The sequence below is a fragment of the Urocitellus parryii genome, chromosome 7, assembly GCF_045843805.1.
Source record: "Urocitellus parryii isolate mUroPar1 chromosome 7, mUroPar1.hap1, whole genome shotgun sequence".
NCBI classification, from domain to species: domain Eukaryota; kingdom Metazoa; phylum Chordata; class Mammalia; order Rodentia; family Sciuridae; genus Urocitellus; species Urocitellus parryii.
The window spans coordinates 75,254,887-75,273,788 of NC_135537.1; the positions used below are offsets into that span (position 1 = coordinate 75,254,887).

Genomic DNA, 18,902 nt, shown 5'->3' on the forward strand with positions numbered 1-18,902 from the left:
CTGGTTGTACATTGATGTAGAGTCACACCATTCATGCAATCATACCCATACATAGGAGTAATAATGTCCATCTCATTCTACCATCTCCTCCCTTTTTCTCCCTCCCCTCTGTTCAATCCAAAGTTCCTCCAAAATATTGGTGATCTTTAAAGTATACATACAAAATGAATATTAAGAAAAGGAAGAAACATATGGATGAGCATCCACTTATCAGAGAAAATATTCAGGCTTTGGTTTCTTGGGAATTGGCTTACTTCCCTTAGCATGTATATTGTCCAACTCTGTGCATTCACCTGTAAATGCCATGATTTCATTCTTTAAGGCTGAGTAATATTACATTGTATATATATATTCCACAGTTTCTTTATCCATTCATCTGTTGAAGGGCATCTAGGCTGTTTCCACAGTTCAACTATTGTGAATTGAGCTGCTACAAACATTGAGATGTGCTTGTCTTCTTGATAATTGCCATTCTGACTGGAGTAAAATGAAATCTTACAGTAGTTTTGATTTGCATTTCTCTAATTGCTAGAGATGTTAAACACTTTTTCATGTTTGTTGATCGTTTGTATTTCTTCTTCCATGAAGTGTCTGTGCAGTTCCTTAGCTCATTTATTGATTGGGTTATTTGTTTTTTTGGTGTTAAGTTTTTTGAATTCTTTCTGTATCCTGGAGTTTAGTGCTGTATCTGATGTGCTTGTGGTAAAGATTTTCTCCCATTCTGTAGTCTCTGTCTTCACATTATTGATTGTTTTCTTTACTGAGAAGAAGCTTTTTAGTTTGAATCCATCTAATTTATTGATTCTTGATTTTATTTCTTGCGTCTTAAGGAAGTCAGGTCCTAAGCCGACATGATGAAGATTTGGGGCCTACTTTTTCTTCTATTACGTGTAGGGTCTCTGGTTTAATTCTTGGGTCCTTGTTCCACTTTGAGTTAATTTTTGTGCAGGATGAGAGATAGGGGTTTAATTTCATTTTGCTACATATGGATTTCCAGTTTTCCCAGCACCATTTGTTGAAGCACCATTTGTTGAAGCACCATTTGTTGTATGTTTTTGGTACCTTTGTCTAGTATAAGATAACTGTATTTATGTGGGTTTGTCTCTGTGTCTTCTGTTCTGAACCATTGGTGTACATGTCTGTTTTGGTGCCAATACCAAGCTGTTTTTGTTACCATAGCTCGTTAGTATAGTTTAAGATCTGCTATTGTGATGCTTCCTGTTTAACTTTTCTTGCTAAGGATTGCTTTGGCTATTCTGGGTCTCTTATTTTTCCAGACGAATTTCATGACTGCTTTTTCTAGTTCTATGAAGAATGTCATTGGGATCTTGATAGGAATTGCATTAAATCTGTATAACACTTTTGGTAGTATGGCTGTTTGACAGTATGAATTCTGCCTATCCAAGAACATGAGAGAACTTTCCATCTTCTAAAGTCTTCAATTTCTTTTAAAATCTTTCATTTTTCTGATCGAATTTTTGGAAGGAGTTCCTAGGGATTATACACACACAGTATAAAAGAAAATTAAATGATGAAGTATTTGAATATAAGACCACCTTTTATGTGTCATTTTGAAAGCATAGCACTGATAATAATAAGATAACCTAATACTATGTCTTAGATGTATTCTTGAAAGTTGTATATAAATTAGAAATTTATAAAGTAAATCATGTTTTCTTAGTTATATTAACAACACTTTTTCCTCATAAGATTCTCAATAGTTATGTAACTACAGTATATTAATTAAGGAAATTATATTGAAAATGTTATTTGGACATTTATAAATTTGTAAATTATCAGTGAAGTTTTCAAGAATATATCTCAATTTAATCTAGGTATTTTATGAATATTGACTGAATGATTTCTTTTCATAAGTCATCTTCAAGAGAATTCTTGGCTATATGCATTTTAATTCCTGAATATTAGGTAATAATAGTATACCTTACAATTATCTAGTGTTTATAGAAATTGATTTCCATTTCATAGCAGAGATTTTTTTTGTTTGTTAGGGTTGATATTTTCTTTTATTGATAGTGAAACAATTTTGAAGAGATTAAGTGATGTACCCGAGATAGTGTGGCAAAACTTCTGATTCTTGTTGTGGTATTCACTCCCTTCTTCGATTCTTTTCCTCTCTTCCCTTCTTTTGCCCCCACCCTACCATTATTTTTTGGCGTTGCTGGGGATTGAGCTCAAGGCCTAAGCAAGTGGTCTGTCACTGAGCCACATTCCCAGCCTTCTTCTTTTTTGTTTTTTAAATGTCTTAACTTATGTAAAGTGAAATGCACAGGTCAGATGCTAGTTGGTGGGATGAGTTTATACATTGTAATTCTACCTATTTGAGATCTACCTTCACCTCAATTCTGATAAAATTATTGGTACTATATTATCTGTTACCATAAATTAATGTAGTCTGATCCTGAACTGCATACAAATGAAGTCATATTCATACGTTATGAAATCTGTAATTACTTGGATTTGCTCGTTCAACATTGTGTCTGTGAAATTTACTCATAGCATTTAGCATTATTTTTCTGTTAGTGCTGTATATTGAGTGATTGCTTCTAGTTTTTGGCTATTGTGAATAATCTTGCTGTGAACATTCTTTTTGCATCTGGAGTGCCTAATTCTAGAATGGACTTGCTCAGTAATGAGTTATATGAATTTAATTTTAGTACATATTGCCAGTTTTCTAAACCAATTTATGCACCTCTCAACAAAGTATGAGAGTGCCATTTGTTCCAGTTCCCTACTGATACCTGATATTGTCCTGTGCAATTTAAGTCGATGTCTTTCTGACAGAAGCAAAGAAACCTCATCTATGTACATATATGTACATTTACTTTTTGTTTTAAGAAAGGAGAGTCATTCAATAGTCATAAAACATATTAAACTAAATCAGGATCCTTCCATTTCATGTAAGAGTGGTTGCTGCAGTTTATTTTAGTCAGTTATATTTCCAAAGTTCATCTGTCACTGATACCAGTGTCCTGAATATTTTCACTCAGTATCTATGAAACAACTGCTCTGTGCTTCAATGCTGACTTTTATTTTCCCAAGAGCTCACAATTCCAAAATATAGATGAATAATGTGTTATTTCTTTATTTTAGTTTGTACTTTAGTCATATTATCATCAAAATGAGTAATGAAAATTGTCCATAGACAATTTTAAAATATTAGGTTTTACTTTGGTACAATATCACTGATGCTTTTGTATTTCTTTTATTGTGCATTTACATTATAATTTCTTAATTCTTGAATTACTTTGTAATTCTGTAGACTGTGAATCTCTGAGACCATATTCTCTAGGACGGTGAATTCTGTCAGTTATTAATTTCCTTCCATTTGATGTAATTATTGTACTGTAGTATGGTATGAATTTGTATTTTCAGCAACATCAGGGAGTTTATCTAAATAATATTCTCTTAAATGTGTTGAGAAGTAAAGATGGTGTTTTCTTTATCACTGATGTTTGTTGCATAGAGTGCAGGTTGTGGTAGGTTCTCAGGTAGAATACATAGCACAGTGAGAAGAACACTAGCTTGGGTATGTAGAGAGTTCACTTCTTGTGCCAATCCAAGTCTGTCTCACTTTTTTAAAAATTAAGAATAATTAATATTTTAATTGCTAACTTTTCAATTTTACTTTAAAACAATAAACATACATGATCCGTACTGCTGCTTTTTTTTTTAACCAGTGTTTCAAAAATGAAAAGGCAAGAATATCTCAACTACTAGCAACTTGGGAGGCAGAAGCAGGAGAATTGCAAGTTTGAGACCAGCCTCAATAACTTAGTGAGATCTTCAGCAACTTATCAAGACCCTGGTTTGAAATAAAAAAAAAAAAAAAAAGACTGGTGATGTAGCTTAGTGATAAAGTACAACTCTCAGTACCAGGAAAAAAAAAACAGGGATAGAAATAGTTTCATAGAAAAATCACTATTATCATTATATTCCTCATTTGTTTATCCATTTTTCATACATGTAGGAAATGTGAAAAATTTTGCCATAAGCAACACTTGACTTCATAGTAAAATGATGTTGTATGCAGCACATTTCCAGAAGAAATGAAAATTGTTCAACAATGAGAATTTCTTGCCCTTTGGGAAGAAACACAGTTTGCTGGAAGGAATTATGTTAGGCCCTCTTGGGTTAGACATTCTTTGCCATTTAGTTGTATGGACTTAGAAAAGTTGTATCATCTCATTAAAATTCCGATTCTTCAATTACAAAGCAAGCTGAATAATATATATACTTAAAAGTGTTGCTGGAAGACTTAGATGAAACAAAAATATGTTGTTTCCTTATATGAAGAATTTCCACATAGTAGGTGCTCAGTTTTTCTCCTACCCCTTCTCCACCATTTCTTTCCTTCCATCAGAATCTATCTTTTGTAATAATAACTAACAGTGGAAATGGCAACATTTCATTATTTTATTTTTTTACAGTCCCTGATGTCAACATATACTGTACTCAAGAATCTTGACATTATCAAAGTATTTGCTTTAGTTTTTCCTCTAAGCCTGAGGTGTTTTACTTCTTGATTATTCTTTTGTTTGTTTAATTTTCTGATTCAGAGCAAGGAAAATGATTCCTACTAGAGAACTTTGCTTTATTGGATCCTTCAGGTGATGCTTTTTTCCTTCTCGTCATTCCCAGGGTTGCTCTGTCACTAGCCATATTCTCAGCCCTCAGATACAAACTGGTTTCCCCATATATGTAATTTGATTTTTTTCTCTCATAGCCTTTAAAATTCTTATTTCGTATGTTAGTCATTCTCATTATAATGTGCTTTGGTGTGGTTCTGCTGTAATTTTGGACATTTGGGGTCCAATAAGAATTTTGTATTTGATTTTCCATTTCATTCTTTAGGTTTGGGAAGTTTTCTGATATTATGTCATTGAAAACATTGTGTATTCCTTTGGCTTATATCTCCACATCTTTGTATATAATAAATCTTAAATTTGATCTTTTCATGTTATTTCATATTTCTTGGAAGTTCTGTTCATGATTTCTTACCTTGTTCTCTGTATGGTTGACTTTATTTTCAGAAGTATATATTTTGTCTTCATTACCTGAAGGTCTGTCTTCTAGGTGGTCTAGTCTGTTGGTGATACTTTCCAGTGAATTTTTAATTTGATTTATTGTTTCCTTCATTTCGAGGATTTCTGCTTGCTTCCTTTTTATAATCTCTGCCTCTTTATAGAAGTGGTCTTTCAATGCCTGCATTTTCTTTCTGATACCATTCTTTAGTTTGAAGATCAGTCTAACTATTAACCTTCTAAACCCATTCTCTGACATTTCTTCTACTCTGTTGTCTATGGATTCTATTGTTAGAACGTTTTGGTTTGTTTGAGGTGCTTTGTTTTCTTGTTTTTTCATGTTGTTTGTGTGTCTTCCCATCTAGCAGTGTGGATCTGAGGCAGTACAGTTTCTATCCTGTAGACTTACAGTATCCCTGAAGGCTTCCAGTACCTCACCTTTAAGAGGGAGACCAATATTAACAGCACCCAATGCAAACAATGTACAACCTTCAAACAAATAGCTCTTATTAAGATGTCTACAGTTTTGTCACTATACATAGAATGATGTATTCAATTATTGTCTAAAATATAAACAGTAAGTTTGCTAAAAGGGTTTACCTTTTTAAACGATGGATAGTGAGAGAACAGAAGTAGTATGAGATGTGATGTTCATGAGGGAAAAGAAGAGAAGATAGAGGTAACAATTTATAGGAAGAGTGAGGGGGAGGAATTAGTAACAGTTGGCTGTTAGCATGAGAGAGGCAAGAAGAAGAATCCAGGGAGACAGATAAAGGAGAAAAAATATATAGGGGGATCAAAAAATAGAAATATAAAGATAAGAATATACAATAAAACTATAATATACTATTCAGACATCCCATTCCTCAATAAATTGATACATGGAAAATATTTGGATCCAAAGGTGGTAGAGATGTGAGAGAGAAGGAGAAGAAAAAAAAAAGGAAAGTCTCAATGGAAAATTGAACGATTGCTTCCGTTGGCTTTTAAAAATTTTCTCAGCTCCTCTTCTCTGCTGGTAGGTGGGGTTATCTGAATTTTGATGGTAGCTCCAGTCCTGTGGGTGCCAGACCCGTTGGCTGGGTGAACCTATAGCAAGATGCCCTCACACCCTCTTCTAGTCTTCCTGCCTCTTTTGCTGGCCCCTTCTGCCCATGTGCACTTCTGGACTCACTGAGCGGGAGAGAGCCCAGTTTCTCCAACCTGTGCTTTACCTGGGGAGCTGCCCTCAGTTTCCAGCTTTCCACAGGCTTGCCAGGCCCACACTGGCCCCACACAGACTCAGCTGCAATCTGATGGACCTGGGCTTCAGATTTCCCAGGTGCTGCCTTGCTGGAGTCCCAAGATCTCAATGCCATTTCAGCTTGCAGAGAGACCACCAGGGATGCTCTCACACAAAGGAGCAACCCTGCAAAGAGGCGGCCAGAGGACAGCCACTAGCTTACCCAGCAGGAAGACCTCAGGCACAACCAGACCTGCAGGTACCCTGACAATATATCTCTAGGCCCTGGCTGGTATCCCTAGACTGAGGCAGCCATGCCCCAAGATGGTGGCAGTGGTTATGGCAAACCTGCAGGCCCTGAGTCCAGGCCTGGCCAGTGTCCCAAGATGGCAGTGGCCTCATGTAACCAAACCTGTGGGTACTCTTGATATGGACTTCCAGGCGGCAGTGGGCAGCTTTCGATCCGTGGGTGGTCTGCTGGCAAATGGTGGGCAAATGGATAAATGACAGATGATTAGCGGTGGTCAACCAGCTGTCTGCCAATTTGTGATTTTCTTCCTTCGGCCTTTTAGCTCTCTAGGATTATAGACATGCACCACTGCATCCAGCTTGAACTCATTACTTTAATTTCAACAATTATATCAAATGTGTAAGCCTTATATTCCCCATTTGAAGAAGTGGTTGTCATAATGATGAATTGTTCATGTTATTAAAATGGGAAATTTCAATTTCTCCTTTTATTTTGATATTTTTTTGAAAGTATGTTGAAAAATATACACGTTCATAAGTTGTCTTTGTAAAAAGTTGTTTTGTTTTTGTTTTTGTTTTTCTTTTTCTTTCGGTACTGGGGATTGAACCCAGGGGCATTTTACCATTGAGCTACATCCCTAGCCTTTAAGATTTATTTTTTTTCAAGATGGGGGTCTCTCTTAAGTTGCCCAGGCTGGCCTCAAAATTGTGATCCTCCTCTGACTCCCAAGTCACTGGAATTAACAGGAGCACACACTGTGCCTGGCTCATTTTTGACATATTTTGATAGTTACAAAGGTTAAAAAATTTATTTTTATTACATGGAAGACTTTAAAATAAAGAACTAAATGTGAATGATATTAAAAAATAATAAGAAAGAGTATTCAGGAAATAATACAGTGAGTATCTACAACGTTCTTTTTTGTTTGACTATTGGATAAGTCAGTCCAAATACAATAATACTTCTTCAGTGGAGAAATGAATTATTTTAGCAACTTACATGGAAACTATTGAGCTAACTGAGCTATTAATACTCTAAATTTCCTAGTAAAGTAGGATGACATAACTGAAAATTAGAAATTTACATGAGTTCTCAAATTGAGATGATTTAAATTTAAATAGGCAGTTATATTAGGTCCATAATTTCTCTAGGAAATACTTTGAATAATTAATCAAATTATCTTGGCTTCTAGAAGAGATAGGGTAATAATGATAAATTGTGTCTATTTCTACAGTTTTGATTATTATCAGTATAGCAATTTTGATCACAGTCTTAGACTTTTAAATCATGTCTAAGACATCAAATCATGTCTACTTGGGCACTACTCATCTGGAATTAGTATAAGATATAGGGTTTATTTGCACATTCCATTGTTTGTTAATTTGGGAAATATTTGTTGAGTGCCTTATAGGTACAGCATGATGCTGAGAGTGAAGTGCTGAACAAGATGGGTATGAGTCCTGCCTTCGGAGGGCCACATTGTGTCTGGGGGCACAGCATTAAGTTAATAATTACACAGTTGATTATTGCAATAAATGTGTGCCACTGCCTATTAAGGAGAAGCACAGGGTCCTTTGACAGTGTACAAGTATAGTACCCTCAGCTGTAGGACCAGTTCATTTATAATGAAGCTGCCACCAGTGGTGAAGAATCCATACTTGTACTATATTACAGATTTCAATAGCCATGGTAAAGGAACATAGAAAAGACTTAAAATAAATCAAGAATTTTTGTGTTGAGAGGAAAATGATAAATGAAGAGGAGAGAGTACCCTTTTTTTTTGCCATTCCCCCCCCCCCCCCATTTTCATTTATGTCTAGAATCTTCCACAAGATATCTCTCTAAACGTGAAAGGTGGAATTCCTCTTCTTTAGTAAGGGTTTGTACCTTCTGGCTTAATTGGAAAAATACATATTTTGTTCCATTATCGAGATTGTTTTAGGAGCTGAAAATGCACTATTTTTTGTCATTATGCTAATGTTTTGAGTTTTCAGGCAAGTATATTCCTGGATATGTTGTGTGAACAGTGTTACTACTTTCCAGGTGGAGCATAACATATAACCTTTTTCTTGATAACATTTGTCTATTTCTACCAAATGTACATGATATCATTGCAGTTTTGTATTTGAGTGCCCAGACTTTCTTTGAAGTGTTAGACTTTTACAAATGTTGTTTAAATGATACTATAGATTTTAGTAGTGTCATATATATTAGGTTTTGTGAATTTTTATAATATCCATGGTTCTTTCCTTTGAAAAATTTGTTTTTAATAGTATGCTCTTTATGAAGGCTAGAGTCTGAAATTTCTTTTAAGTCTTTCCACTTCTTAAAAAATATAAGACTCATTGTAACTATTTAAAGAAGAGCCCAGACCAGGTATTTCTACTAGCTTTGGTAAAAAGGAGGGGTTTGTAACTTTGAGGAGAATGATTCATATTTATTGGAAATTTCAGATTTAAACTCAATTTCTATAAGGTAGTTACTATTTAACTGACTGTTTTAAGAATCATGAACTGCCTTTTACAGGTGTTTATTTGACTTTTTAAATGTGCCATACAGATCTTTTTTGAAGCTGTGTCTAGTTGTGTGCTTAGTTAATTATTTTCCTTAAACAAACAGTACCCCTTCAGTTTAAGGACCAAGAAATTAAATACTGTATTAGAAAGATTCAATAACTTGTCTAAAGTCATTTAATTATAGGTCTGTCTTGATGCATCCACTCTTTTTTTCATTTTTATTATTGTTCTTTGATATTTGTATAATCATGAATAATTACTATTTTTTTTCTCTATAGTGCCTCTATTTGGGAGTATTTGAAATGTTACAACTCATTATGCTTATTTATCAAACTGTATCAAATATACTTTTACTTTATGTCTTTATTTCCCTAATTATGTATGTTAAATTGTCTTGCATTGTGTAGGTGTAATTTGGGAGACAAAATCATCTTCATTTCTAAGAAGCAGAGATAAAGGCAAACATGAGGATCAACTTTTGAAAAGATATCAGGGAATTTCTGATGAAATGATGCTAACCAATTTCAGTAAAAAACTAAACTTTTCCTGTAGAAATGGGTGTGCACGATTTCATGACTTTAAATGCTTTCCCATTTTAAAACTATGTACTTTTTTTTTGTGTGTGTAGAGTTCTCAGTATGTGCAGTGTGTTGCTGGGTGTCTGCAGCTGATGCTCCGGGTCAACGAGTACCGTTTTGCCTGGGTGGAAGCAGATGGGGTAAACTGGTGAGTGCCCTTTACTTTTGATGTAGAATAACATTTAAAAGCATTTCTCCCTGACATTTTCAAAGAAATTAATACATTTAATCATCCAACAGAAGTATTTTATATTTTCATGTCTGTTTAACAATGGATTATGCTAACTTTCTTATAAGTCAATAACTATCAAACTGAACATTTCCCTTCCCTTACTGGTTTGTGCATTTAAAAGAGGTTGAAGCCTTCTAAGATCCTAATGCTGGACGGAACAACTCAGAAAACAAAATAATTATAAAAGTATTATGTGATGAATACAGATAAAAATCAATTAGGAAATGTCCCATCAGAAAAAAGTGAGTGTCAACTGTTTTTATAAGCCATATAATTTAGTCCATTCTTGTGGGGTCCTAATTTGCAGGTACGAAAACTTTAAGAAGCTGTTAATAAACAACCTAAGAAAAATCTCCCCCAAAATACTGGAATTTCTGTTTTATCACTGGAAACCCAATTTATACTGTACTCTTTTTAGTTAATGAGGGCATTGTGTCTTTGTTGGAAAGTAAACATATGAAATTAGGTTATCAATAGTAGATTCTTTGGTGAGCAAGGATTTAGAGCAATAGTTGATTGACAATATGTGTGTGGCATCAAACTCTTTCAGAACTTTATGTTACATCTTCAGTAGATGAATACTGTGAAAGGGATCTGAATATTCTGGATTCCCTCTACAAATATGTGCAGTTTTTTAAACTTTCTTAGACTTCTGCAAAAAGCTTTTCTTATGAATTGAATTTAAATCATCATGTACCACTCAATCTCCACTGACTCAGTGAGTTAGTATGTATGTTCAATATATTTATGACTATTTACCCCTGAATCTACCAGGAAAAGTAGTTATTTCAGTTTGCCATCTGGTCCAGTAGTTCTTCTAAAAAAATATAGTTTTAGTTTTCTTATGAAAAATTAATTAATCAAAAATAGAGAGAAAGTAAAAACCGACTATTAGAAATTTTAATAGGAATTTAAATGTAGCAGCTCTTTTTGTAGTAAGTAAATTTTATGCATAAATACCATAAAACAATGAAAAAAATCATCACATATTCTTGAGCAAAATTGACTAGGTTTTTGTTGTGGAATACTGTCTTGAAGATTTTTGTGTTCAATACCAACAAGTGAGAAAACTGTACTTCCTTTTTGTCCATAGAAGACATATATTGCTTACTCATTAATTATTGCATCTGAGAAAATTTTTTTATGGTATAATCATCTAAACACACATAATTTCACCATCATTGTTAGAACAGAATGCTATTTCTCACTTTGCTTTTAAGTCTTCTGATTAATGATTGTGCAATGTATTCTTCTGTTAATCATTATTATGGGTGGAAAGTAAAAAGTTCTGAATTCTCAGCTGTGTGTTTCTGCTGTTGGGAGATTAGGAAGACTCATGGAGTCAGCAGCTGGGACTCATAGCTAAACTTTATTGCAGAGATGTGGTCAGGATGCACACAGCTAGTCTGTAAGTGAAAAAGACAAAGGCTGAATCTGGAATAATTTACCTGCAGGCTTCCTCGAGCTCCCTCCCTTTCATGAGGTCCCACTGAGTGTACCCTCCCCCATCAACAAAAATGCAGCAACATTTGTGTGAGATTTCTGTCCAAGAAACTAATTATTGTCTCATCTTCCAAGCATTTTACTGGAGGCTAGTAGTGTAGATACCCACTGACTATAATACATCAAAATTTCAGACTCCAAAAAGAAAGTGGTTATCTAAATCAAAATACTGTAGATTTGAGTGGCTTATGATAGTTCTGGAGGCTGGGAAGTCCAAGATCAAGGTATTAGTGGTTTTGGTGTCTGGTGAGGGCCTGCTTCCTGGTTCAGGTTGGCTGTCTTTTCACTCTAACCTCTTATGACCGAAGGGTCAAAGGGTCTCTTAGGCCCTTTTAAGGGCACTAATTGCATTCATGAGGGCTTTGCCTGTATGGCCTAATCCCAAAGACCTCACTTCATCACACTATTACCTTGGAAGTTAGGATTTTAACATGAATTTTGGAGGGACACAGATACTTAAACCATAGCAATGGATGTTCATAGCATACACCATATTATTTGTACAAACTGTGTAGGTACAATGAGCTACCCTTAGGATTTAGGGAAAATTTTGTGTTGATGTAGGGAACTCGTTACTAGCCAAGTTCCTAAAAGCTAGCCAATGGCCAACCTTACAAGCAGGTCTTTTTAAGACTAGCAATCTTAAGATTGTGATGTCAGCTCTTCTGCACAGAAACCTAAATGTGGACTACAAAAATGATGTTTCAAGTCTTTTTACTTTCCTAGAAGATGATGCCATATTTTGGGCAGAGCAATAAGAAGAGATAATGATTATTTCAGTATATTTCATTATATCATCATTATATAGGTCTCAATTTTTTAATTTTAGTTTTTATTTAATAAGATAATTAATTATGGTTAATAATGATGAAATAATATTTAGGATTATGAAATAGTCCAAGATCACCAAGATCCCATAACATGTCCTTTGTTTATAAAAGGGCTCAATAGGTCCATACAGCCATTGCAAAATAAAATAAATTTTATTCTACTGAATAAAAATCAGACTTTTCCCCTTTGGAATACCTGTGAGAAATTAAAAGTCATGATGTGGCAATCTCTACAAAAAGTTTTTATGTTGTTCAAAAAATTAACTTAAATTTAAAAATTTTGTCCAGTGGATTCTCTTGGTATAGGGACTTCCAACTAAATGCTGCTGTCTCAATTACTATATTTCATATTTTGGAGAACAGTCAACAGTATTGACTTAGCCTTTGTATTTTGGTATGCTAATCATCACTAATGAAATGAGCAGTAATCAAATAAATCTTTAGGTTGTGAACAGACATTAATAAGGTATATCTAAACTTGCTAATAGTGTAGCAATTTAGAAAGTCATTTAATCCTTTTATTTTTTCAGAGGTAAAACATACTTTCTACTTTCCCATTTGTCTTGCTTAGCATTGAAGTTTTAGTTTCTGGTGCTTCTCAAATCACAAGCAGGAATAATGTGAAAAGAAAAAAAATGCAAGAATAGGCTGTTTAATGAGAGGAAGATAACTGATTTTAAAAAAGTACAGTTTAATCAACATAGTCTGCTTTTTTTTGGCTAAAAAGCCATTGTATACATGACACAACACTATTTTTGAATATTTATGTACTTATGTAAGATAAAATACTTTTCATTGTGTTGAAATTGTTGACTTCACAGTCTGAAGACTGGCATTGACTTTTTAAGTATTGCAGCTAAAAGTGGGCATTTCCTGGAGTTAATTGTCTTCACAATTCAACTAGCATTTATGAACTATTATATCCTCAAATTTGAAGTGTTTCGAAAGTATAAAGTAATGCAAAATTTAAAGGCGAGTTTTAAGAAAAACTAGTTGAAATCTTACACTCTTGGGTGATGTTGTGTGATGAGGTATGAGGTACTTATGGATTTGGAGGGCAGCATCTCGTTCAAAGTGTGTCTTAGCCAGTACCCATCTATTTTGTCTCACTATTCCTTTTATTCATTTGATTTAAAATAACTTATTAAAAAGTAAAACAACACTAATAGTGATTTTGGCCTCACAGACCTTAGTCGTCTTCTAATCTTGAATTTGCTAGTTATACTTCCTGAGCTTTCTATATTATTGTGCTACATATAATGGGGACTACAAAGATATATGGCTCTTCTCTTTATGAAGTTTATAATCTAGTCAGAAAATATTAGAACCCATCAAAGGCAGCCTTTAGTATTCTACAACTTCATTTAGTGACTTTCTCAGTGACTTTAAAAGTCACATCAGCCTTGCAGATTCACATTTTTTAAAACTCAGCAGTCACATTTAACTTGCCTTCTTAATTAGAGGGATGGCACAGGGTGGATGCCACCTTCACTTCTCTGGTTCCTTCCTCAGTGAATCCTCCTTTCACCCATGGTAACCTGTAAGCTATTTGAGAGCATAGACAGAATCATTTTTGCTTCCTGTTTTATCCCTTGTGCCTTGCTCTATACCTCCACATAGCTCTTTAGCAAATACTTGTTAAATCAGTATATTTAGTTATATCCTGGGTCTTAATATTCTTGGTGTTTCTTGGCATGTTCTTCTTGCTACTTCACTATATTCAGGGTTGTTATCCTGAAGTCAGTTCCTTCTTTATTCTGGAAAACAGGAGTTTTATTTTGCTTTATTAGGATATTTCTTGTGTCTAATATTTAGATGTAGAAGACTTCTTTTTAACATAATCATATATATTGTGTGTAAATTTTGAACTCCTCTAAATGTTTCTGCCGAGGTTATCATTGTTGACAACTACCTCTTTTGAAATCTTTCTGCTTTGCTTTGGTTTCTATAATAGTGTACTGTTTGTGAGCTCCCTGGGTCAACCCCTCTTATTATTAAAAAACCAAAACAAAACTGATTCTGTCAGAAAATTTGATATGAAGAATTATTAAGTAAGTCTATATTTACTATCTACTTTGTTCTAAAAACTAAATGAAGAAATGACTCAAGTGTTAGAGAGGTAGCAAGTACTTCCCTAAAGCTGAGGGAAGCAATGGTCACAGGTTAGGATCACTAAAATTTACGTGCTTGAAGGAGGGGCAAATGCATCCAAAACTTGGACCTTTGAGGAGGAGGTGCCACCCCTCTGATACTGACATATCTAAATTCTGACAAAGTGCCTCATTCACAGACTCAGGCCTCTGGGGAGAGGGCCCCACACTGTCTGGTTTGGTCTGATGAAGTGTTTTCTACTGAACTGGAAGAACTGCAAACTGAGTTCAGCTGCTGCCAGAGAAACAAAACCAACACAGCAAAGTTCCTCCTTCTTCCATCCTTGCAGTCAGCCTCAAGTACTCCCTTTTGGTCAAGCCTAAGAGGGAGCCAGCTGGTATGGCAGAAATGTGGTTCCCAGGTTCTCACCCCCCAGCATCACAAAGCCAAGTGTAGAAGGCTTAGTTGAGTAATGGAACAGAGAACAAGGAAACCAGTCTCTAAGGTGTTGATAGTATAAAGTTACATGGTTTCTCAGGAGTTGAGATACTGACATCAGTAAATCATATATGAGAAAATTAATAATTTGGTAAGTTTAGAACTGTATGTAAATCACAAAAATGGAGAATTGGCACAAATATAAGCTTCTAATAATTTAATTGGTTTAGATTGTAAAATTAGATTTTGAAAATTGTTCAGCTTTTACTCATAGAGCAATTTTAGGTTTACAGAAAAAAAAATTCACGTGTAGAAAGTTTCCATATGTGTGCCCCCTTCATTTCAACACTGAAGTTTCCTTTTATTGATGTCTTAAATTAGCACGATATATTTGTTCTTATTGAGGCATCAGTAGTTAACTGAGGTCCACAGTTTATATTAGGAGTCACTCTGCTGGACATTCTGTGTGTCTGAGCTCCCCTTAACCTGGTGGTCAGATTTAATGGTCTTATTTGATAATTCTGTCTTTCATTGTCCGAATGTAGGCATTTCGCAGGGAAATTTGCTTATTTATCTTCTGTTGTATACTTTTTCCCTTGGGGAAATCTCTTTCATTTCCATGGAGTTTTCCAGTGAAGTAGAAGATTTATCTATAATCCATCTAGGATTTTCTCTGACCCCCAAATTCTGTGATAGCCTGTGTAAAATTCAGTCTCCTCACAGGTTTCCTCTGGAGTCATTCCCTCCTTTCTCTGAGTTTTCTGTGTATATTAAATCTATTCTCTTGGTTGCACAGATGCAAAATCTTCATATGAAATTTGACTTGAAGGTGTACATTTGTTTTGTCATGACTTTCTGTTGATGTTAGCTCTCTGTCGCTTATCATATTCTTCTTACCGTTCTGTTTGCCCTATTACAAGTCTTGGTTCCCTTTCTTGTTGCTTCTATGCAGCAAATGCTCCTGCTACGTGAGGTCCTATGACTTTTGGAGAGAGGGTTAAGTGGAACTGTGCTGGAAATGGCCCACTTTGAGTAGCAATCTGGCTGTGTGCTGTTGCTGGTGGAAAAGAAACTGAGGACACAATTCAGAGAGGCTTTTTCCATTAGTGTTCAAAAAGAATAATCACTCATTTCTTTTTTGATGTTTCATCATATTAAATGTTTTCTAAATGCCTGTTCCCTTTCAGCATAATGGGAGTTTTGAGTAACAAGTGTGGCTTTCAACTCCAATATCAAATGATTTTTTCAATATGGCTCCTGGCATTCAGTCCTCAAATGTGTGAACACCTGCGGCGCTACAATATCATTCCTGTCCTCTCCGACATCCTCCAAGAATCTGTCAAGGAGAAAGTCACAAGGATCATTCTTGCAGCATTCCGTGTAAGTTTTGGTGCTTGTTGTTATTGTTGTTTTTGGTGGTAGTGGTGTGTGTGTGAGAGAGACAGAGGCACTTACTATTGTGCAGTATATATGAATTTTAGCATATGGGAAAATTACTTGCCCTCTATGTTTTACATGTAGTTTTATAAACATACAGTAAGATATCATTGGTTTGTCTTTATGGCATGGGGCTGTGGAGCAGGTTGGAGGAAACCATCTAAATCAATGAAATGTGTGAGTCATAGAATACTTGTAAGGAAAGGCAATTTGGTTATATTCAGTTGAAGAAAGTCTCCCTTTTCTTTATTGCTTGCCATGAGACTGCTATTAGAGGAGTTTTCTCTTATGGGGCCTGTATTTTAGTATGGAGGTTTTTTTTTTTGTTTTTTTTTTAGATTCTGGATCTACTGACTAGCAGTATATTTCTAAGGCAACTATAAAGATGTATAATTAGAGATCCACCTACACTTACCTATGCGGGACCCAGGCCCAGGGTAGGCCTGGGTCCGTCCTGTCACTGGCAGACACCCACCAGAGCTCAGGCTCCGCCTAGATCTGCCTCTGCTCACCTGCACGGGACACAGGCCCAGGATAGGCCTAGGTCCATCCTGCCACTGGCAGACACCTGAGGACACAATTTAGGCTCTGGCACAGGACCACCTACACCAGCCTGCACAGGACCCAGGCCCAGGGTAGGTTCGAGTCCACTGCTACCTTCACCTCTCAGCTGGGAGCCCATGCCTAACCCACTTCTATCTTGGGACACTGCAGACATCTCCATAGCCTTCTCCATGCAGTAGCCTCTACCTTTTAACAACAGACAGGGCCTAGAAGCAGCTGCATCTCGGAGCAGGCATCCCAAAGACAGTGTAAGGCTCACCCTTTCAGCCCCATCTCTGAAATATGTTGCATCCATTTTGGGCACCACCACTGCTATCTTGGAGTTACCTCCGCTATTGCTGCCACCACCTTTAGTTGCAGCAGCGTACATAAAGAGTCTGGAAGCCCAACATTAAGGTGAGGTACAGATAATCTGTACAGATACTAAAAGATTATATGGTAGAAACTTTAATATCTCAGATCCACACTGCAAGAATGGAAGACACATAGAAACACATGACAACATGAAAAATCCAGCGAGGAAAGTGCCCCAAACAAACCAGGATACTGCAATAATAGAATCCACAGACAGCAAAGTTGATGAAATGTCAGAGGAGGAGTTCAGGAAGTTCATAATTAAAATGATCTGTGAATTAAAGGATGACCGAAATGAGCAAAAACAGGCAAAATTGATCATTCTAACAAAGAGATGAGAGAGCAAATATAGGTAACAAAAGATTTCTTCAAGAAAGAGATAGAGACTCTGAAAAAAAAATCAGAAATCCTTGAAATGAAGGAAACAATAAACCGAATAAAAAACTCAATAGAAAGCATCACCAACAGACTAGATAGATCATTTGGAAGATACAATGTCAGTTAATGAAGACAAAGTATACAATCTGGAAAATAAAGTTGACCACACAGTAAAGATAGTAAGAAACCATGAACAAGCCATCTATGAATTATGGGACAGCATCAAAAGACCAAATCTAAGAGTTATTGGGATAAAGGAAGGCTCATAGTTACAAACCAAAGGAATGCATAATCTCTTCAATGAGATACATCAGAAAATTTCCCAAGCATGAAGAATGAATTGGAAAATCAAATACAGGAGGCTTATAGGACACCAATTGTACACAATTACAACAGATCTACACCAATGCACATTACAATGAAAATGCCTAGTATAGAGAATAAGGAGAGAATCTTAAAGGCCATAAGAGAAGAAGAATCAGTTCACATATAGGGGGAGAGCAATTCGTATCTCAGCAGATTTTTCAACCCAGACCCTCAAAGCCGGGAGATCATGGAACAACATATACCAAGCTCTGAAAGAAAATGGATGAAAACCAAGAATCATATCCAGCAAAATTAAGCTTTAGATTTGATGATGAAATGAAAATCTTCCATGATAAACAAAAGTTAAAAGAATTTACATCTCGAAAGCCTGCACTATAGAACATCTTTGGCAAAATATTCCAAGAAGAGGAAGTGAAAAACAATAATGAAAATCAGCAGAGGGAGGTATTACACTAAAGGAAAATCTAATCAGAGGAGAAACCAAGTCAAATTAAATACCAAAAATAAACAAAAATGGCTGGGAATACAAATCATGTCTCAATAGTAACTCTGAATGTTAATGGCCTAAACTCACCAATCAAAAGACATAGATTAGCAGATTGGATTAAAAAAAAAAAAAGACCCAACAATATGCTTCCTCCAAGAGACTCATCTCATAGGAAAAGACATCCAGACTGACTGTGAAAGGATGGGAAAAATCATACCACTCACATGGACTTCGGAAGCAAGCAGGGGGTTCTATCCTCATATCAAATAAAGTAGACTTTAAGCTAAAGTTAATCAAAAGAGATAAAGAAGGACACATCAAGGACCTAGGAATTAAATCAGAGACCCTGCGCGAAATAGAAGAAAAAGTAGGCCCTAATCTCCATCATGTTGGATTAGGATCTGACTTCCTTTAATAAGACTCCTATAGAGCAGGAATTAAAATCAAGAATCAAAAAATGGGATGGATGTAAACTCAAAAGCTGCTTCTCACAAAAGAAACAATTAAGTGAAGAGAATAGAGAACTTACAGAATGGGAGCAAATTTTTACCACATGCACATCAGATAGAGCACTAATCTCCAGGATATATAAAGAACTCAAAAATCTTAACACCAAAAAAAAACAAATAATTCAAACAATACAAGGACCAAGG

The 18,902-nt window shown here is 35.4% G+C and overlaps 1 protein-coding gene across 2 annotated transcripts in view; it reads left to right on the plus strand.

Annotated features, from left to right (window-relative positions):
- The window catches only part of Atp6v1h (ATPase H+ transporting V1 subunit H), a 101,808-nt gene that overhangs the window by 21,705 nt on the left and 61,201 nt on the right, over positions 1–18,902 (plus strand). For both annotated transcript variants that reach the window (XM_026394396.2, XM_026394397.2), the window contains 2 exons: positions 9,659–9,756; positions 15,890–16,082. In XM_026394396.2, coding sequence (XP_026250181.1) covers positions 9,659–9,756; positions 15,890–16,082 — 291 coding nt within the window. The remainder of the gene's footprint in view (positions 1–9,658; positions 9,757–15,889; positions 16,083–18,902) is intronic.